The sequence below is a fragment of the Caretta caretta genome, chromosome 1 (assembly GCF_965140235.1).
Source record: "Caretta caretta isolate rCarCar2 chromosome 1, rCarCar1.hap1, whole genome shotgun sequence".
In the NCBI taxonomy this organism is placed as follows: Eukaryota; Metazoa; Chordata; order Testudines; family Cheloniidae; genus Caretta; species Caretta caretta.
The window spans coordinates 347,000,672-347,023,547 of NC_134206.1; the positions used below are offsets into that span (position 1 = coordinate 347,000,672).

The 22,876-nt window shown below is 44.5% G+C and overlaps 1 protein-coding gene across 4 annotated transcripts in view; it reads right to left on the reverse strand.

The window, feature by feature from the left end:
• Positions 1-14,430, reverse strand: part of CHCHD3 (coiled-coil-helix-coiled-coil-helix domain containing 3) — a 239,683-nt gene extending 225,253 nt beyond the window's left edge. Inside the window, exons 1-2 of one of the 4 annotated variants that reach the window (XM_048836700.2) lie at positions 14,261-14,430; positions 10,208-10,319 (exon numbers count right to left, since the gene is read on the reverse strand). In XM_048836700.2, coding sequence (XP_048692657.1) covers positions 10,208-10,319; positions 14,261-14,344 — 196 coding nt within the window. In that variant the 5' untranslated portion in view covers positions 14,345-14,430. The remainder of the gene's footprint in view (positions 1-10,207; positions 10,320-14,260) is intronic. The other 3 variants (XM_048836699.2, XM_048836702.2, XM_048836701.2) reach the window with 3 other exon arrangements.
• Positions 14,431-22,876: the final 8,446 nt, after the last annotated feature.

Here is a 22,876-nt window from a genome sequence, read left to right on the forward strand (position 1 = left end):
CAGCTTCCAGTCTCAGTTCTCACCCCCGGGCTCCTTGCTCCCATCTATCTCCCAGCCCAGTTCGTCTCCCCTCTGCATTCAAATCAGGCAGCTTACTCCCCTATGCTGCCCTGCCATAGTAAAAGGATCACTAAGAACACAGAGGCAGGCTACCTGCTATCAGTTCTGGTACTCAGATCCAGCATGGTCCCCAGTCACTCAGAGTTGAGACTGCACGGAAACACGTGCTCACCCCCAGGGTTGAGCATGCCCAGTATAGATACATTTCCTAAAGATTCTAACTGTGAAGGTTAGCAGATCTCTACTAAGGGATATTTCAAAGGGTTACAAGGGTTACAACTTGGTCAAATTTGGACAGATATTCACGAGGACAGCAAAAGGCACATCTTCAACATAAAAGTCAGCTTCCCTGCCCCCACCGCCACATTTCGAGTCCCTGCTCTAAAGAACAAGGGTGCTCAAGATTTTTTAAATAAAAGTCCCACCAAAAATTTTTTTACATGGACAAAACATATTTTCCCCTAGCCTCATGCTCTGAAACAGCTGAACCATTTTGTATAAAGAACACACCACTTAACACACATACCCAGCATGGAGAATTGTAGTGGGAAGTGGTGGACAACCTTAATAATAGGCACCTGTGACGGGGTGTACCAGTCCTTTTGAGAGGCCTTGCAGTCCTACCACACCCTGCCCTAGGAAAGGAGCATTGAAAGTGGGTCCTCCAGGCCTGCCTAGAAAGACTGCACGGAAGTAGCCAATGAGAGTGTAGCAGGCTCAGTTAAAAGGAGCTGGAGGGCCTGAACAGGTCAGTGGATGGCTGGGATCAGAAAGCTGTGAAAGTGCACAGGTAAAGAGGCTTGAGAGAGACCCTGGTCAAGAAGGGACCAGACTGTGAAGCTCTCCAGGCAGAAAGGCCTAGGAGAGAGAACCCTAACTAAAAGGGGGCAGAGACTGTTACAAGCTCTCCAAGCAAAGAGGCCTGAGAGAAGATCCTGAGGAATCAAGACAGAGGCTGAGAAACTCTCCAAGCAAGGTGACCTGAGAGAGACCCTGCTCAAACAGAGAGCCCAAGAAGGTGATGGGACTGAGTGAGAAGCAGCCCAAGGAACACAGCAGCAACTATTAAAGGGAAGCAGCACATGGCTGCTGTTTATAGGGTCCCTGGGGTGGGATCCAGAGCAGTGGGCGGTCTTGGGTTCCCCCGCTGGCTGCTGAGGAAATGGCCTAAGGCCCAAGAAGGTGATAAGACTCGGTACTAAAAGCCCAAGAAAGGGTCTAGAATTTAAACAGGCCCAGAGATGGGGCTGAAGACCCCAGAGAGGGCCAACCACTTTTTGGATTTTGTTACCCGAGAAGGGGTTTGTTCATGCATATTAATTGAGAGACTTAGCCAGAGGGCTTAGCCACTGAAGACCCACCTAACAAGGGCAAAAGCCGACAGGAGGCGCCAGGAAAAAGAAAAAGTGCAGGATTGCACCCGGCCAACAGGAAGCGTTCAAGAGAGATGAGTGCACCTCATCACAACAGTACAATAAGCCATGCCCATAACACATATCATTCCGTTCTTAAACCCATCGCTACACACTACTGTTTTGTCTGGCAGAATGTTCTATGATCTAAATCATGCATGACTGGAAATACCTCTTCTTCTCTAGCTTAAAAATATCATTCCACATTTTTAGTTGAGAACAACTAAAACACCACAGCTCTGAGAGCCTAAACAGCCGAAACATAAGCCAGGTGCCAGCAGCTTTTTATTTTTGGTTTCCCATTAGTTAGTTATTGCCAGGGGGAGGGTGTTTTTTGAGCACAAAATCCATATTGTTTGTGAAGAGGATCACTAACTGCAGGTGCTACCCAATAGTCAGCAAAGGCATAGCAGGTTATCTTTTTCCTGGCACTTTCCCTGTTGGCAGCAACTCTGGACCTGAAGTGGTCTGTCCTTTCTGTAACTCAGCACTCTGGCCAGATCATGTTTTCTGTATGCTGTTTTCAAGGTACATAGCATCCAGCAATTGGGGAGTCCTCTGGGTTATGCAAGGGGGCTTTGGTTCTGCCCCTCTAGTCTGAGGTCTTGGGATCTTGACTCTTCTGTCCTTAGGGTTTTTCTCTCCGTATCAGGGGTCTGCTTCTGTTTTTGGCACTCCCTAGATGTTGGTAAGGGAATCCAAGCCCACCCTCTCCACTGGATTCTGATCCAGGGACCGCGGTAAGCAGCTAAGTCCTGCATCACCAAATGCTCAACTGCTGCCTCCACGGATCACTTCCTACCAGATCCCTGTTTCCCAATGGGCAAAGCAGCTGGAATCAAAGATAAAGTCTCAGACCTTCTGAGACTCACATCTCCCTTCCCTTGGAGTCCAACACATCTCAGGAACTCGTTCTCAGGAGTTCAGAGTGCAAGTCAGTTCACCTCCACTGTCTTCTGCCCTCCTACGCTGGGCTGGTCTCCCTTTGAGATCCTCCTCCAAGCCATGCTTGCTTTGCAGGTGTGGCAGAGTGGGGCTGCCTGGGCCCAAGGCAGCTGCTTAACCCCTTCTTTACCAGTGCTGTGTTTGTATAGCCCATCATACTGTGTAACAAAAAACAGATCTGCTCTTCCTAACCTGTACACAGTTTCTTAGCAACCAGATAACGTGTTGCATATAGTATCTTCATAATTGCTGTAAAAACATTTTTGCTATATCTGCATTGCTAAATTACTGAGGAAAAAAAGACTTACAGCAAATATCTGCATTCAGTAAAACCTAATAGAGCGCTTAGAGCTTGGGGTAGGTTAGCATGAAATTTAATTTGGCAAATCCACCTGAGACCAGGGAAGCACATAATATGCTGTACATTTGGAATGGCCTGTTTTACAGTACATATAGAAACAAAAATGGTACTTCTAAATGAATGCCTATTAAAGGAGAAAACACTGCCTGTGCACAAAAAGTTACCAGAGAGAAAGACAGAGAACTGACCACTAAAAGCAGAACTACTAGACCTACTTTAATCAAATAAATGTTAAACACACTGCTGTGGTAAACAGAAACAAACCAAGTTTCTCCTATCTATTTTTTCCTCCTTTTAGTTTTGTCTTGAGTCTCAAAAATATCCATTGGTTTTCCAAGATGTGAGCCATAAAACCGGTAAAATGATAATTAGACACAAACTTTCCAACTCACTGCTTGAGAATGTTCACGTTGCACTCTTCCACTATGCCTACCTGCTCTGATCTTGATAATTTCAAGACTACGCAAGTTAAGAAGAAATCCAGCTCTCCGAACAGCAGAATTGCTGTGAATTTCAAAACAATTTTTTCTACCCTGGGTGGGGAAGAGATCCAGCTATGCTGCGAGCCAGGACCAGCTTGAAACTCTGCCAAACTCTTGCCAGTCCCACCAGCCAAGCACAGCCAAGCTCATGAAGGAAAAGGAACCTCGGTAAGTGTGTGCATGTATTTTCCCTTACGAAGTTTAACTGTAAAGATAGCACGCAGCCCATCCCTAAGTTAAGACACAGGTATCAACTTTTCACTGTTTTACTCATAAAAGAAGATATAGGAGTACAACAAGCATTCTCCTGTAAGGTAGGGAAGGAACGCATGTGGAGCAGTTTGTTTATGTACACAGTAATGTCCCTTGTATCATAGTAAGGGCCCTGGAATCCTGAGAGATCTCAATAAAATTTTTATGTAGATACTCTGCAATACTCTTCCAAAGGATGTATGCCTTATTTTTCCTCCATGGTAGGACACCTTCCCATGCCACTCTCCACTGAGTTTGTCTGGAACCATTACAGTAAACAGGCTAGTGGCACATGGGTCCAGGCAGTTTTGGGATGCCAGTGGCAGCTGTGCCTTTGTTACCCTCAGTGAGATATCAGCTAAAATCACCACCACCTGTGGAAAACAGTACCAGTATTCAGTGCCATTGCCCTATACTTGAACCCATGGAAATAGGGCCCGAAGTGTTGTTATTTCATGCAACCTAAAATCTTAATGCCCTCCTCCTTCCCTCCCCCATGCCCTTCTGGCCCATATCCATCATGGCCAAGACTTAAGAGAAGTGCTGTGCAGAGGTACTCCAAAGCTGAAGTGTCAATAAACATATCTTTAAAAAAATTGGAATAAGGGGAGGGAGTTTTTAAATTAATCTTTCACTGCCCATTACAGCTGTAAATCCAACAATACATCTGTCTGTTTTATCTGTAGCTACTGCCGTTGCAGCCTTGAGGAGGGCCCCTTCCATACCAGCAGAGTGCCTGACCTTGAGAAGGAGGACAAAGGAGATGGCTAAGAAGGATATGTTTAGTGAGATCCTGCAAGCAGTGTTGCATCAGATCAGAAACTCAGGACTTAGTGGGCCAACATGGCAGATGGCATGCAGAGGAATAGAGAAGACAGGAAAAAAATGGAGAGACACCAGGCATCCCAACAGGAAAAGGAAAGGAAGGTGCATGACAACAGCTCCCACTATAGATTTTCCAACCCCAAAATTATTTCCCACTGACCAGTAGCAATCCCATGCTGCAAGCTACCAGAGTGCATTTGCCACTTGCTTCTTAACTGTCAATGTAGTTCTCATTCTAGTGTCCTTGAGCTGGAAAGGCTGGAGTGAGCTTGGCACACAGATCCAGATATAGAATTTTCAGATGCAAAAGACAACATTCATCATCCCAACCCAACATTACAATGCTATCTCACCAATCAGTGCTTGTTTTTTAGGCTCAAAAGCAGTGCTCCACCGTCTGCAGCTACTCCACGAACGCCACCCATGAATTGTTTTTCGCTATGTCCCTTAACAATCTGTCCTCCCAGCTACAGAACTTTGGATTTAACTGTAAATCCACTAAAGATTCCATAGCTGAGAACATGTCAAAGCACACAACTGAACTTCTGGTGTACAGTAGGAGTGTCCACACAACGAGTTACTGTGTGGTGAGCTAGTGCGCTGTAGATTCACATCCTGCCTTGCTGTTCTAACTGTGTAGGCAACCCAATAGTTCACCTACTAATAGCCAAACTAAACAGTGCATTTCCATCTGCCCCAAAGAATGCATCAACAAGATGGCAGAAAGTTTAAGAACAGCCAATAATTATTTACTGATCTGCAAGTAGATTTATCAGGTTATACTAAAATACACACTAAAACAGTTTTAATAACACAAATTAATAGGTCTATATCCTCTACTGTGGAGGATAGGGCATTATATTACACTTTCAGGGGATTGGGTGAAAACACTTAATAAATTCAATCTCTGATTACCATAAACAAAACAAAAAACAAAAAACAATTTGACTTTTTGCTTCTAATTTTTTATTCTGTTTTGCACTGAAATATACACCCCACCAAGGTGGTTTGTGACAGTCCACTCAATTAAGAGGTCTCTCTCATTTCCTATGCATACCACTGTCCTCCATATACTTTTGGCATCTAGGGACATGAGTGCCAGGTTAAAAATTATAGTGACAAAATGAAGAATTTGACAACTTTAGCAGGCTACTGGGTTAGAAGACATTTCATCATCTAATTATAAAATTTTACGCTGATACTGAAATGCTTTGGGTGAAAGGTTCAAACTACACACCACTGAAAACAGAGCCAAATCTGAGAAAGAACGTGGCACCAACTGCCATAAACATGCTGCAAGACAGCAGGGGTATGACTATTTTAGTCAAGGATGCTAGGACAAATCCCTACTCAACTAAACTGCCTTGTGATCTTTAGCATGTGATGACTGTAATGACTTCTAATCTCTATCTGATCAGCCAGCCATTCAATGCACTTTAGCAAATCTTTTCAAGAGAGTGTAAATTAAGTTTGCTGTCACCAAACAACCAAAAATTTTTATTAAAAGTGTACCTTTTCCAAGATTAAGAGCGGCCTTGCCTGGATCCTTTTTATAAAAGTGACACCGTCCAAGCGTGGCCATGTTAGACTCTATTTTCATGTACAGACCAAACTTTTCTGTTACTTTAAAATGGTCATCACACGGTAAATGAAAAGGAACAATTATTTTCAGAGTGCAAGACTAGCAAAGGGTGAGAGACTTTACTTGCAGAGGAGCTCTTGATTAACCCAAATGGGCACTAACTTGGCAAATTCTAGTTGCATTCTTCCATGCTGTTTTACAAATCGTAAACTCAAAACTAAACAAAGTACAAGCCACACAGAATAGCTCCTATATTTTCCCTGAAGCTCCCCGATCCAATTGCTGATGAGCACCACCCAGTAGTCTTTCTATCCTCAGTAATAGGACCTTTCCTCTGAAGGTGCTGAAGTGTTTAAATGAAGACTAGATGTCTTCCTAAAGACGTGTTGTAGTTTAAACAGAAGTTATAGGTTTGATGCACAAATTCCAGAGTAAGATTCTTTGGCTAGCGTTATGCAGAATATCAGACTAGATGATTATAATGGTCACTTCTGTACTCAAAAACTATTCCATAGTTTCAGTTGCATCTAGTTAGCTCCCAATGAGGAGTGTCTCCATGAGTTGCCTCCAAATTCTGAATGTAAATTAACCCTTGAAACCCTAGACCATTGTCTATCTTGACAGGGCTTATTTATAGAGACACCTCTGGGGTGGGGTGTTTCAGGTGTTTGAGGGCTCCTACAGGGACAACAAAAGAGCTGTACACCCGCTCACATAGCAACACACATAATTTAGGGTACCATTTCCAAATGAAAGGACCTGGTCATGTTTTTCTACTTTTGTTGAACATTCTAAGTCTGACTTACCGTATATACTCGGTCATAAGCCAAATATTTTTGGTAAAAAAATGACGCATCAAAGAGCGGGGGTAGGCTTATAAACGGGTCTACACCAAAATTTGATTATTTTAAACTCTATGAAATCATTGAATTGAATATCTAATATATTGTCGTTTTGTTTACCGGGAGCATCTGCAGGCATGGAGCCCCTCAGTTCCCTGTGGCCGCAGTTTGCCGTTCCCAGCCAATGGGAGCTGAGGGAAGTGGCGCCAGTTCCCCACAGCTCCCATTGGCTAGGAATGACAAACCACGGCCACGGGAAGCTGAGGGGCTCCGTGCCTGCGAACGCTCCAGGTAAGCAAAATGCTCCGACCCACCAGCGGCTTACCCTGACGGGCCAGGAGTCAACATTTGCCAACCCCTGAAATATAGGGTCAGCTTACGGAAGGGTCATACAGTTTTTACCATTTTTACTTATCCATCTTGGGAGGGCGGGGTCGAATTATAAACGAACCGGCTTATGATCGAGAATATACGGTAGTTTGTTAGCTGGGGGGGGATAGAGGCTGTTTTATTACTCGTTTGTACAGAGGGGCTTTGATGCTTAACTGATTTTTGTAGGTGCTACTTTAATACAAATAATGAATAACCAATATTATTAGGAACAAAAACAGAAGAGAAAAAAAAGCCTTCAAAACTCAGGAAGAATCTGTTCCCACAAGGGAAGGAACGTTGGCCAGGCATTAGAGCTTTTTTTCCCCTCCTTGTAATCAGGATTGTTGCTTTGGGGTTGTTTTTTCAAAATAGAATATTAACTTTAGAGTAATCCAGTAAAGCTAAAATGAATTAAATCATTCTCTTTGTCTATTATGACTGAGTTTCAGATATAATACACACACAGAAAAAGCACTTAAATAGGGATATCAAATTACTTTTCATCAATATTGCCCTAGGAATTATAGATATACTTTAAAAAGATTTCACACTTGTTACATATTTTCAGTACATTTAATGTTGCTCAGAAGACTGAAAATGACTCAAGCAACCTATTATGGTTTAAGATATAGTATTCAAACTTCAGATTTCATTATAGTTGTACAGAAAAAAAAAATTCCCAATTGAGGTCAACAATCATTGGCAAGCAAGACATTCTTGCAAGTGATGTAACCTGTTACTCCTCAGCCTGCAGCTTCAGAAAACTCTACTCAATTTTTCCTACTTAAAGTTTTTGACCATTGTGAAAAGAATTAAAACAAGACATCCCAAGATAAAGGGTGCAGTCCATATGATGTGAGGTTCTTAACACAGAGATTGACTTTCAAACAAGGGATGTAAGAAAAATCTTGCAAGTCACTGCTTTATCTTATCATCCAAACACGGATGAGGACAAATTAGGTCTGGCTATAGTATAAACAGGTCCACCAGCATTAATGCATCAAAAGAACTCAAGTCTGTAGTTCTTTCCTGAAAACACTCAAGGAAAAGTATACATTACCACATCTCTCATACCTCTCTAGCATTATTTAATCCTCTTAAATACAAGTCATTTTTTAACAACAAAAGTAAGCTATAACCCCTGCTGTACATTCTAGCAGAAATAGTCACTTCATCTAAATGTATGGCGGCTGTTTTTAAAGTTGAAAGTATATATAAGAAAGATAGTATGAGTTTCCCTAAGCTTGCAAAGGGTCAAACTGAATTTGAAGCCTTTGGAGTTCAATAAAAAGAACTGTATTGATTCCCCCAGCCTACCATACAGAGAGAAGACAAATAAAGCGTACAGTTTATGCACACTAAGATTAGACCTCTGGAATCCCTGGCTGCCAGTCCTGTGCACAGATTACCCATTCCAAATTTCCCTTTTTCACAGTTGCCGAAACATGAGACTCCCATTCTCAACACTTGTTTCATTTTATTTTCTAGAACTGCCCACAGTGATAATAGTGAGCAACAGCAATGAACATTATTACTGTTTTACAGGGCATTTTAGCACTGTGGTGGGATATATCACAATGAGATTATCTCAAAGGTAAGGGTATGATTTCAGTCAAAAGATACAAAGTGCAGCCTCTGGAGTGGCCCTTTTTATAACAGTAACATAGCACACAACGTCACAAGAACTACATTCGTTTAACTAAACTGGACAGTAGTGGGGCTGAGGCACGGCACCAGAGCCCTACTCCAAATCCCACTGAAGTCTATGGAAAAGTCAACTGGACTACACCCTGGAGTGAGGAGATCTGGTTTCCACTCCTTTCTCTACTGCTGATTGGTGTGCGATACGAGGCATGTCACCTTGCCTCTCCATGTCAAAGTTTCCCATTCTGTAAACTGGGGATAGCTCCTTACCAGGTGTGTTGTGATGCTTAATATTTGTAACACTCTCAAAAACAGTAGATGAAAGATGATACATTCACCTCATTGAAACTTTGCCTCAAGACCCATTTCTACCACAGTGTCTGTGATAAACTGGCAACTGAGAGCAACTAAGCAAATGGCTATTAGGGAATACTGATATTAATATTTCTGGTATATTTTAAAAAAATAGTTTTACTTGAAACCTGCTCATTGTCACATAATCATATGCTCCTATCACTGTTATTCTTGTCCTCTCCCCTCCACATATTTGTTGCATCTTGTCTTAATTCAGATTGCAAGGTCTTTGGCACAAAGGCCATTTTCAGTATGTATTTGTATGGGGTTTGGCACAACGGTGCCTTGATCCTAACTGGGGCTTCTGGGCACGAGCAAAATACAAATAAATAATAATCCAGGTAATCTTTAGTACGAGCTACAATTATCCTTATTTTCATCAAGACAAAGAAAACAGATAAAGTATCCATCTTAAGGCATATTCTGTATATCTCTAATAAAACAATGCGAATACTTGATTTTGATAACAACAAAAAAGCCCAAAACAAGTAGGAAAAAAAAATCATCATCAGAACCTGAGAGCTACTTCCTAAACTAACATTTTATTTTCTTTCCCTAAATAGATATTCAATATAATTTAGAAAAAATTTAACCAGAGATGTTTTTCCTTTTAGGAAATTCCATACAATTAGATACCTGGCTTCCTTTTAATGAATTTTTAGAGAAGATACATTCATCAATAGCAAGAAAATACATCACACTCCAATCACAGAAAAGAAAAAATAAGACAAATTTGAGAGTATTTAAGTGTTCTGACTAGATTGTTTTCCTTATCTGTTTTGTGTGTGTTTAATAAAGCATTTTAAAACATTTAGTGAACAATAAGCAAAACTAAGTCCATCATTATCACTTAGCTTGGAGAGAGGGGGTTATTGTCAATGTCAGGCAGAGAAAGAGTATCAAACAGGGTAACTTAAAAATTACAATATTCTAAAAACTCTCATTTTTACAAAGTAATCAGCAGGCACATTAACCTACAGAGTCATCTCTACAAAATGGTAACAAGTTTATCACAGTAATTTGAAAACTTCATCATACTCTACTTCTCCCCAAATTCTCAGAAAGTATGGCCATACCTGCAGTACCTCCAAGCAAGCCATGATCACCAGATGCTGATCGTCGCTGAAACTGCGGCCTTGCAGTGGACGAAGAAGACTCCTTCATACGATCAATGACACTCTCAGACAGCTGGAAAAAACATAAATCCCAGCAAGATAAAACAGGTCGCCAAAAAAACCCCAAACAAAACCACGGAATAAAAACCAAACATCTAAAATTTTATCAAAGATTTTGAATTAGCTTTGCAAAGCAATAGGTCTTCCACCCCTACTCCTTTCTTTCTTCCTCTCCAGACAAAGCCTGGAGGTATTTTTGAAGATGGGCAGGGGGAATGAGGGCATTTGGGGCTTGCTATAGAATATGAACAGAAAGCAGCAGGGTGGGGAGTAAATTGGTCTGGGGAAATAAAATAAAAAATGGAAGCAGCATAGGAAATGTAACAAGTTCTGTACTGTTTAATTTTCTTAATTATTTGGATCCTAATCAAGGATCATATTTTGTGTTTACATAACACATAGCCCAAAGGAGCCTTGACCTGACTGGGGTCTCTAGACACTACCACAATACTAATAACAACAGCAGCAAGTGTAATCTTCAGCTAAATCCACTCTAACATCAGCATAACACAGAATTCCCACATTTGTTAATAGTTTCAATGAATATGAATTGACGTGAGAACAAGAAATGAATGCACAGATTCAAGCATAGTCTGTAATAAGCCTGTAATGAGTTGAGCCCAGGGAAATACTTGACAGTAATATTAGTAAAATGGGTGGTAATATGAAATATTTATAATGTTCCAATTTACAGCTGTATCTTGTTTCCCCAATGCACCTTTTTAGGAAAAAGTAGTAAAACTTTATTATTTACTTCTTGGTCAGATTCTCCTGTGAAAAAACAGGTTCCGGCTAATTAAAATCTAGTTTTAACTTTATCAAAATACAAAACCAATTACATAACTAATAAAACCTTGTCTAAAAATATTTTATTGGTATAAATTCTTTATTTGATCAAAGACTTAGCAGGGAGATTCAATTTACACTTGAAGGTTTAAAATTATTCCATCCTCCTTATTTGCAAGGCTTAGTCAACCTCAACCCAGATATGGTTCTGACCTTCTATCATATGCTTAAATTTTATTCATGTGAGTATTACCACTGAAGCTGGGGATATTTGTAGGAGCAGGATTTTATATTTGTACTATAAGAATTAATGTATGATTTGATCATCCTGCCAGCTACCCTTTTTGAATAGCAGAAAGGAATGACCCTCTGGGGCACTGGTAAAAATGCATCTGCCAATGTTAAGGCAGGGACAGATCATAACAATCCTTATGACTGATTATGGTCACCCTTTTGTTTTAGGATAAGTTATAATGTCCACTATGGTTTCCTATATGTATTATAAATTAGGCACTCTAGTTAAATATACATTTATTTGTTTTAAGGTTTAGTAAGTAAGAAACAGGATCTTGTATTGCGTCTATTTTAAGGAGATTAGAGGAATGTTGAAGGTCCGGGCCAAAATGTGAACTGTTTTGATTACAAGATTTAGTAAGGTTTTATTTACAATGCCTTTCTTGCTCAACATAAAAACCGCTGTACACCTTTGAAGGTCTCTGTAAAAGACTGTTTCTGTGAATGAGGAGTACATGCATCAGGAAAAGATAAGGTGTGAAGGCCATTGTTAAAGTCAGATGGTCAAGAGAGGAGGAGTGAAGAAACTTAACTATACCAGAGAACCATCAACGTGCATCCATAATGAAGGAAGGGCAAATTGACGACCCTGAGGTGGAGGCTGGCACCTCTAAAGACAAGACAATTGATTAAATCGAAACCAGGACAGGATGACCCTCTCAGAGGTGTTCTGGAATGTTAACATCAAAAGATAACACCAATTAGGAGTAACCGGTCACAAACTGACACAGCAAGATCCATAGACTTCAACAGAGAAAAAAAAGACTATAAGAACAGGGTAGCTGGCCATGGCACTTTGGGTTCATCTTGCCACAACTCCAGGAGCATCGGATTGCGACCAACAGAGCCCGGCTCCTCTGTGCGACCGATCTGGCTGGCAACTAGACTGGTCCAGACTCTGGACTGGTAACTATAAACATCAACCGGCTAACTTAGAGGTGGGCAAACTACGGATCGCAGGACCCTCCTTCCCTGGGAGGCTCTCCCCTAGCCCCTCCCGCCACAGCCTCAGCATGCCATACTGCCGGTGTAGTGTATTAAACTGCTCCGCGTAGGAATGTGCTGCTGGTAGCCGTTACGGAGAGCAATTTACTATACTACACTGGCAACGCTCTGGGTGGTGCCGCTGTAGCGCTGCCAGCCACCAGTGCTCTGTGCTGTGCGGTAAAGGGGCAGGGACTATGGGGGGGTTAGATAGAGGGCAGGGAAGTTCGGGTGGTGGTCAGGAGTGTGGAGGGGGTCGGGGCAGCCAGAAGGCGGTGAGGGGGGGGGTTGAATAGGGGCAGAGGTCCCAGGGGGCTAGTCAGGAAGGAGGAGGAGTTGGATGGGGCAGTGGGGGGAAGTCAGGGGCAGGGGTTCCGGGGGCAGTCAGGGGACAGGGAGCAGGGGTGGATGGGGCGGGGGGGGGCCATCAGGGAACAGGAGGGGGTTGGATGGGGCAGGAGTCTCGGAGGGGAGAAGGCCATCAGGGGACGAGAAGCAAGTGGGGAGGGGAATAGGGGGCAGGGGCACAGCCTCCCCTAACCAGCCCTCCACACAATTTCCAAAACCCGATGTGGCCCTCGGGCCAAAAATTTTCCCACCCCTGTGCTAACTGCTGTATTCGCAATAAATGCGGCATATTGCCCTTTTCCCTAAAAAAGATCCTGTGTGACTCTTATACACGTAACATATTCACTAGAGTAATGCTAAGCATTTGCAATATTGGGGCATAACAGACATAGCAAGTAACAAGAAGATTCTAAAACTGCTTGATTGACAGACAGATATAAATACAATATGAACTGCATTTGTCCTTGTCTTCCTTGTCTACCACATCTGAACCCACACTGGTTAATTCCCAATACTTTAAAACCAAGTTTACTCTGCCAAATGTTCTATCCATTCCCCTACATCAGTGCAGTCACACTGACAGTAACAACTTTAAACCACACTGCGGTATTTAAAATACCATGAGTTTTGGGTGAAGAAGAAATACAAGGCTTTTCTGTACATTGAACTGCAGCGTCTGAGACTACCAGATAACCAGGGGAGGGGCAATGCCCATGTACACCACCAGGTATCCCTGTCTGTTCTGGAGCATTCTCCCATGTGAATGTCAGAAAAGGGCAACCACACAACAAGAACCCTACAGTGCCTTGTCTGGTTAAACTTTAATCTTCTGATGCAGGGAACAAGGCACTTCAAACCCTAACAGTGTCACAGAAAAACCTGTGCGTGTGTGTTGACCAGTGACAGAATGAAAAGAGAGCGAGAGAAAGAGGTAGGACATGTGGAAAGGGTGAGAGGAAAACAAGAGGAAGTCGAGGAGTGGGCGCAGGCTCTTCCAGCTCAGCCTCCCTCCTCTTCGCGTCCTCCTGTGAGTTTTCCTAATGAATCCTGACGACGACGAGATCCCAGCGGCCTATTCACGGGAACGCTTCGCTGCCGCGCTCTTCCTAAGCGTCCGACAACGCACCCGGCCTCCACGATGAGGGGCCTCCCGCGAACTCCAAGGTGGAGGGTCGGGAGGAGAGGAGGGGTCTCGGTGGCTGGGCCAGGGGCTCAGAAACAGGGGGGGGGCGGCAGGAATGCGACAGGGCCAGGCGAGAAGCGGCTGCAGGAGGGGAGGAGAAGACGGGGAGTGGGGCCGCAGAGAGGACGGGGGTCCTGGGGAGGTGGGCGGCGGGGGAGAGCAGAGAGGCAGGCGCAGGAAGAGCGGGACAGGAGGAGGTCTCAGGGGCCGTGGGGGTGGAAGGAAGCTGAGCGGGTCCCCGGCTTGAGGCCGAAGGGGAACGGCGGAGGGAGGAGGCAGCTGCCGGGGGTGGGGGCCGATGGTCGGGGCGCCTGCAGTGGCTGGGGGAGCGTCCCCCGGGTCCCCGGCCCCGCTCTCACCCGCACGCCCTTCACCACCGTGATATTCTCGTTCTCATCCGCCTCGAAGGTGACGCGCCGGGCGCTGCTCCCGCCGCCGCCCATCGCGGCTCCAGGCTGCTAGGCCACAGCCGGGGACAGCACCAAGGAGACTCGCGCTCCCCTCCGCCAGCTCACCCCGCCACAACACCGCCCACCATTGGCCGGCCGCCGGACAAGCCCCGCCTCCCACCGATAGAAGCCCCCTTCCCATTGGCTACTACGCGGTAACCATGGAAATCGCCCGGGAAAGGCAAAGGGTCCGGAAACTTTTTCTACGGAAAACTTCCAGCGGGCGGGCCCTACAAGTCCCGGAATGCACAGCGCCACGAGTGCCCGGCGAAAAGGGCGAGAGGGACGCAGTGCAGGCTGGGTAGAGTAGTCCGCCAGCGTCTCCATTGAGCGAACCAGTCTCCCGTTGCATGCTGGGAGCTATCCGTTTCTTGGCGTCTGGGAAATGTAGTTCTCGTGAGTCGATGGAGGGGCACAGAGGTCGGGTTGCCAGGTGCCTGGTTTTCGATGGGAACACTCAGTCGAAACGGGCCCGGTGGCTGGGCTGTTAAAAGTCCGGTTGGCAGCACGGACGCAGCGGGGCCGGCACGTCCCTCCGGCTCAGAGGCGGCTACGGGGGCTCTGTGCGCTGCCCCCCGGCCCGAGCACCGGCTCCGCAGCTCCCATTGGCCGGGAACTGCAGCCAATGGGAGTTGCGGAGGCGGTGCCCGCAAGCAGAGGCAGTGCACAGAACCGGAGGGGCATGCCGGCTGCTTCCCGGCAGCCGTCTGAGGGAAACGCTGCCTAGAGCCTGCACCCCTCATCCCCTCCTGCACCCCAACCCCCTGTCCCAACTCGCAACCCCCTCCTGCACCCAAACTCCTTCCCAAAGTCTGCAGCCCAAGCCCCCTCCCGCACCCTGAGCCCCTCATTTCTGGCCCCACCCTAGAGCCCACACCCCCAGCCTGAGCCCTCACCCCCCTCCCGCACCCCAACCCCCTGCCCCAGCCCGGTGAAAATGAGCGAGGGTGGGGGAGGGCAAGCGATGGAGGGAGGGGGGATGGAGTGAGCAGGGGCAGGGTCTCAGAGAAAGGGGGTGCAGGGGCAGGGCAAGGACGTTTGGGTTTCTGCGATTAGAAAGTTGGCAACCCTAGCACAGGGTGTCCTGAAACTGCCCTCTCCTCCTAACTCTATTTCCCTGTGTGCATCCACTTTGATACCATGTTTAATTACGTCACCCCACACTATTTCTCAAATAGTCTATATATAAGGCCCTTCGTTTTTGTTTTTTACTGAAAATTTCCCAGGTTTTACAAAAGCTATTACTTGGTTTTTACCAATTTTAACCTGAATTTTGGACACAGCTTGGTAACCTGGCCAGACCTTAGGGGGACCCCACAGACCCAGCTCCCTGCTGCTGAAGGAGAGATGGGAGCTTGGTAACCGAGCCGCTGTCTCTCCTAGAGTGGGCCCAGAAATAGAAGAAGGGAGGAGATGGTGCTCTCACTTCTTTACTTTTTTCTATTTGTTGCTTTTTTCCTGTCCTCCCGTTCCCCAATATTAACCCCAATGTTTATCCAGTAAACTATACGTTTTTGTAATATACATAGATAAATTCCTGAGAAATTTTAAACAAAATAAAAACCAAAATCGAAGGGCCTTGTCTATACAGTAAGATTCCAGGATTGTCACTGTCTGCGTGTCGCTCTGTGCATCAATGAAAACAGCTACAAACATGGCTGAGAGCTCTTTTTGTTCAGAATATCACCAGGTTCAATCACCACTGGGATTTGTGGTTTGTTACAGTCCAGTTTTTTAAGTTTCCAGTCATTTTCGGCTTTTTTACATTTTACAGATTACAGCCATACAGGTGCACGGGTTCTCACATAGTACAACATAAGATTCTGCCATTCTTATGACAGCCCTAGATGCACATTATTTATTATTTGTATTACCACAGCACCTAGGAGCTCTAATCATGGGCTAGGCACTGCCCAAATGCAGAACAAAAAGACGGTCCCCAGCACTAAAGAGCTTAAGTCTATAAAAGACAAGAAATAGGTGGATACAAACAGATGGGGGTGTACAAGGAAACAATGTGGCACTGTTCCCTCTAAGCTGTGCACGTGTGAGCACGCACACAGATCCTAAACCCTGCGCACACGGCGAAACACCGCGAGCACAAAAATTTGAACAGAAGGACAACACTTTGCACAGACATTTTTTGCACACATGGCCTGTCAAAAATTTGCACAGAAGACATTTTTTGCGCACACAGCCTGTCAAAAATTAGAGGGAACATTGGTGGCAATGTTGGTTAACTTGCTAGACAGTGGTATCATCTACACATGGTGTGTTGTCTTGTAATATTGTTTACCTTAATTTAGTTCAGTGGTTACCTTAATTTAGTTCTCTACCTTTCCCATACAGCACCCCCCCCCCTTAAAACATTTCAGGATCATGCCTCTTATAGCTTCAGGATCACTCCTGCCATCTAGCCATAAAGAAAGAGAGGTGATCATTACTCCCTGGACTTCTTTTGGACATTACTCTTCTGGACTTGCTGGAGTTCACAACCTCCAGGTGGAGAACCCATGTTCTATTTTCACTGTCCTGATGGTCCAGTACCTTTATTGACATACACTTTAGATATGTGATCTTCTTTGTAAGAGACTCATTTCAAGAATAGAATCAGTAGCCAATAGTGTACAATAACTTTCCTTTCCAGTCTGCAGCATAACCTTCCTTTGGCCCAGCGATATTAGGGATATTCATACTGGTGTAATTTGCTATACCAGTGTAAAACGGGTGGCTTTCCTTGATTTTAAACAGGAGAGAAGTGTATTTTGAAGAGGGAGTTGAAAGAAAAGATGGAGTATGTGGTACTGAGAATGACCTCAGGTTCCACTGTATTGTATTATAGATGCCAGGGATATAAGGACAGTCATGAGGCAGGAGGCAAGCTATATTGTACACACAGCTTGTCTCCAGGAAAATATACTCTTTTTAGCTCATTCTCCCACTATCCCTATTTGTTTGTTTCATCCACCCAGAGCCAAGATTTGGAGCAGAGACTGTTTTTTTACTGGATGTTTGTACACCATCCAGAACAATGAGACCCCAATCTTTCTACTGGGTCCTCTTGACACTACTGTAATACATATAATAATAATAACAACAACAGTGATTTGGGGGTATCTTACATATTTTTTGACCCTTTGGAGATCTCCTCAAATTCTGCCCTTCACAGCCAGGTTCATGAAAGGACCTCATATTTATACTGAAGCAGCACTGAACCCCACCCCCCTGCAGGAAATCTGCCCCAAAGTGTTTTCTTTTTATCAAAATGGATTATTTAAACTTATGTCAACTGGGTCATTTCATTTCTTTGAAGAGATGTAAACATCATGTTGCTTGCCTCAACAGAACTGCTCATGTGTCCTTGATATATTTTCAAGCAATTTTTATTTGGATGTAAAGTGTCTGTCAGCCAACATTTCAGCAATATCCGCCTTCCTTGGGGTTTAAGATATTGCTGAAGCATTGGCTGATAGCCACTTTACTATCAAATAAATATTGCTTGAAAATATATCAAGGACATATGAGCAGTTTTCTTGAGGTATGCAACATGATGTTTATGCCTGCTTTTATGGATGTTAAACCAGTTTCTCTGAAGGGGCATTTCGCATATTATACATTCAGCACCCTGGGTAATTGTATACATTTTGGAAGGAGTGGATGGACTATATCATCTATGTATCTATATGGTATTTGAGCACCTGCTAACCAGACGTTTGTTTGACAATTTCTTTACCTCACCAGAAATGTCTTTTCAGAGTCAAATTGTATTTACTCAGTCACCTGTGTAACAATGATGGCAATTTCCTCTTCCAAACCAGGATAATCTCCTGAAATATGTTTTGTCCTCTGTTTGAAGAGTTCTTTATGCGACATATCTTAGAAAACATTCATGATTTGGTGTATTGAAGGTTCTAGGTTGAAAAGTTCATTGTGTTTCAACAGGAGCTATTCCTTACCAAGAATTTGTATGCCCTCAATTTTTTTCTTTACTATTTGGGATCACTGAATGCAATGGTACATAGTCATAGATTTCAGAAAAGCAAATTTTGAGTAATTAAGGTCCAGAATTTTTCCTATGGAAAAATCTAGGGAGACAGGGAAGATGGAGGAAACTTACCTCTCAGAATTTCTTCCGATCATTCTGATGAGAGGACAAGGTTCACCACTTGTGGAATGGGCAGGAGTGTGGTCCCCCAGAATCCAGGGATCCCCCAAGATAGGTGCAAGACAGAACTATCTGCATGGAGGAAGGATTCCCCTCTGGGCTATACAACACATTTTGTGGGGCTTCCAGGGCCAATGATGGGTGAAGGAAGCTCTGTGAAAAAGGCTGCAGCATTTACAGACCATGAATTATCCATAAAAAATGTGAGGCAAATGAACTCAGAAACTGTACCATGTCCACAGACAATCTGCAAACACATAAAAGGCTAGAGTTATTGAATAAATTATCTACTAGAATGATTTCCTTAGTCCTAATATGTAGTATACCCATTTTAAAGATGGGGAATTGATGCACAATAAGGTGAAGTCACTTGCTGGCTCAGGAGCTGAGGAACTCCCCACCAGTTTATATTAATTGAGCTCTGATTGAAAGAGAGTTGGCAGAGGAGGCCAATTAACTGAGTGGAGAATACAACTGAGGGTCTCATTGGATGAAAGTATCCCCAGTATAGGACTATATAGGACTATATAGGCAAACAGGAAGGTAGATGTATGCAGAACTGGCATTTGCTGCACCCTTCCCCAGAAGTAAGTAGGGAAGTCGGCTATTGATTATAAATATAATATCTAATAAGGCATTGTGGTGGCTGTGGTCAGTTACTGAGTCTGGAAAGTACTTTCAGGGGACCACCCTGCGATACTTGTCCAAGGTCACTCATCAAGTCAGTGGTAGATCCAGGAATAGAACCCAAGTCTCCTGACTCCCAAGTCTCTTCTCCAGCTATTAGATAGTACCTTCCCCCAGTCCCAAAAAAGACGACTAACACAGAGCATTGTAACAAATACAGTCTTAACAATGAGCAGAAACCCATAGGCTCCTACCAATTTCTGGTTGAACTGTACCCATTTTTGAGGTGCATTAGCAGAAAGTCAGTGTCAAACTTATAAACTTCCAATATATCAAGTGTATCTTAAATGGCTGTGTGGTAGTTTAATTAGCTTAATTATCGCATTCCCTTCTTGTGATGCTGTATGTTAAGTTCCCATGCAGCATGCTTTTATAGCCAGATTAAGAAATGCTGCCACTCTTCTGCCTTAGTATGGGAATCATTCTTGACTGGATGTATTCCTTTGAGTTAGGATTAGTTCTCAAACCACATAATATACAAATGATATATTTGTATATATATTTTCCTTATATATTCCTGATATATTTTCCTTCCCCATGGAAGGAAAAGGTCTGGGTAGAGACCGTCGAATCGTGGAAGTCAACAAATGGCTACACAGGTGGTGTCGGAGAGAAGGCTTTGGATTCTTTGACCATGGGATGGTGTTCCAAGAAGAAAAGGAGTACTTGTGGCACCTTAGAGACTAACCAATTTATTTGAGCATGAGCTGTAGCTCACGAAAGCTCATGCTCAGATAAATTGGTTAGTCTCTAAGATGCCACAAGTACTCCTTTTCTTTTTGCGAATACAGACTAACACGGCTGTTACTCTGAAACCTGTTCCAAGAAGGAGTGCTAGGCAGAGACGGGCTCCACCTAACGAAGAGAGGGAAGAACATCTTCGCAAGCAGGCTGGCTAACCTAGTGAGGAGGGCTTTAAACTAGGTTCACTGGGGGAAGGAGACCAAAGCCCTGAGGTAAGTGGGGAAGTGGCATACCAGGAGGAAGCAGGAGCGCACGAGAGGGCAGGGCTCCTGCCTCATACTGAGAAAGAGGAACGATCAGCGAGTTATCTCAAGTGCCTATACACAAATGCAAGAAGCCTGGGAAACAAGCAGGGAGAACTGGAAGTCCTGACACAGTCAAGGAATTATGATGTGATTGGAAGAACAGAGACTTGGTGGGATAACTCACATGACTGGAGTACTGTCATGGATGGATATAAACTGTTCAGGAAGGACAGGCAGGCAGAAAAGGTGGGGGAGTTGCACTGTATGTAAGGGAGCAGTATGACTGCTCAGAGCTCAAGTATGAAACTGCAGAAAAACCTGAGAGTCTCTGGATTAAGTTTAGAAGTGTGAGCAACAAGGGTGATGTCATGGTGGGAGTCTGCTATAGACCACCGGACCAGGGGGATGAAGTGGACGAGGCTTTCTTCCAGCAACTCACGGAAGTTACTAGATTGCAGGCCCTGGTTCTCATGGGAGACTTCAATCACCCTGATATCTGCAATACAGTGGTGCACAGATAATCCAAGAAGTTTTTGGAAACTGTAGGGGACAATTTCCTGGTGCAAGTGCTGGAGGAACCAACTAGGGGCAGAGCTCTTCTTGACCTGCTGCTCACAAACCAGGAAGAATTAGTGGGGGAAGCTAAAGTGGATGGGAACCTGGGAGCCAGTGACCATGAGATGGTTGAGTTCAGGACCTGACACAGGGAAGAAAGGAGAGCAGCAGAATACGGACCCTGGACTTCAGAAAAGCAGACTTTGACTCCCTCAGGGAACTGATGGGCAGAATCCTCTGGGAGAATAACATGAGGGGGAAAGGAGTCCAGGAGAGCTGGCTGTATTTATAAAGAATCTTTATTGAGGTTACAGGGACAAACCATCCTGATGTGTAGAAAGAATAGTAAATATGGCAGGCCACCAGCTTGGTTTAATAGTGAAATCCTTGCTGATCTTGAACACAAAAAAGAAGCTTACGAGAAGTGGAAGATTGGACAAATGACCAGGGAAGAGTATAAAAATATTGCTCGCGGATGCAGGAGTGAAATCAGGAAGGCCAAATCACACCTGGAGTTGCAGCTAGCAAGAGATGTTAAGAGTAACAAGAAGGGTTTCTTCAGGTATGTTAGCAACAAGAAGAAAGTCAAGAAAAGTGTGGGCCCCTTACTGAATGATGGAGGCAACCTAGTGACAGAGGATGTGGAAAAAGCTAATGTACTCAATGCTTTTTTTGCCTTGGTCTTCGTGAACAAGGTCAGCTCCCAGACTACTGCACTGGGCAGCACAGCATGGGGAGGAGGTGACCAGCCCTCTGTGGAGAAAGAAGTGGTTCAGGACTATTTAGAAAAGCTGGACGAGCACAAGTCCATGGGGCCAGATGCGCTGCATCTGAGAGTCCTAAAGGAGTTGGTGGATGTGATTGCAGAGCCATTGGCCATTATCTTTGAAAACTCATGGCGATCGAGGGAAGTCCCGGACGACTGGAAAAAGGCTAATGTAGTGCCCATCTTTAAAAAAGGGAAGAAGGAGAATCCTGGGAACTACAGGCCAGTCAGCCTCACCTCAGTCCCTGGAAAAATCATGGAGCAGGTCCTCAAGGAATCAATTCTGAAGCACTTAGAGGAGAGGAAAGTGATCGGGAACAGTCAGCATGGATTCACCAAGGGCAACTCATGCCTGATTAATCTAATTGCCTTCTATGACGAGATAACTGGCTCTGTGGATGAGGGGAAAGTGGTGGACGTGTTGTTCCTTGACTTTAGCAAAGCTTTTGACACAGTCTCCCACAGTATTCTTGCCAGCAAGTTAAAGAAGTATGGTCTGGATGAATGCACTATAAGGTGGATAGAAAGTTGGCTAGAGTGTCGGGCTCAACGGGTAGTGATCAATGTCTCCATGTCTAGTTGGCAGCCAGTATCAAGTGGAGTGCTGCAAGGGTCGGTCCTAAATGATCTGGAGGATGGTGTGGATTGCACCCTCAGCAAGTTTGCAGATGACACTAAACTGGGAGGAGAGGTAGATACGCTGGAGGGTAGCGATAAGATACAGAGGGACCTGGACAAATTAGAGGATTGGGCCAAAAGAAATCTGATGAGGTTCAACAAGGACAAATGCAGAGTCCTGCACTTAGGACGGAAGAACCCAATGCACAGCTACAGACTAGGGACCGAATGGCTCGGCTGCAGTTCTGCAGAAAAGGACCTAGGAGTTACAGTGGACGAGAAGCTGGATATGAGTCAACAGTGTGCCAAGAAGGCCAATGGCATTTTGGGATGTATACATAGGGGCATTGCCAGCAGATCGAGGGATGTGATCATTCCCCTCTATTCAACATTGGTGAGGCCTTATCTGGAGTACTGTGTCCAGTTTTGGGCCCCACACTACAAGAAGGATGTGGAAAAATTGGAAAATGTCCAGCGGAGGGCAACAAAAATCATTAGGGGACTGGAACACATGACTTATGAGGAGAGCCTGAGGGAACTGGATTGTTTAGTCTGCGGAAGAGAAGAATGGGGGGGGATTTGATAGCTGCTTTCAACTACCTGAAAGGGGGTTCCAAAGAGGATGGATCTAGACTGTTCTCCATGGTAGCAGATGACAGAACAAGGAGTAATGGTCTCAAGTTGCAGTGGGGGAGGTTTAGGTTGGATATTAGGAAAAACTTTTTCACTAGGAGGGTGGTGAAACA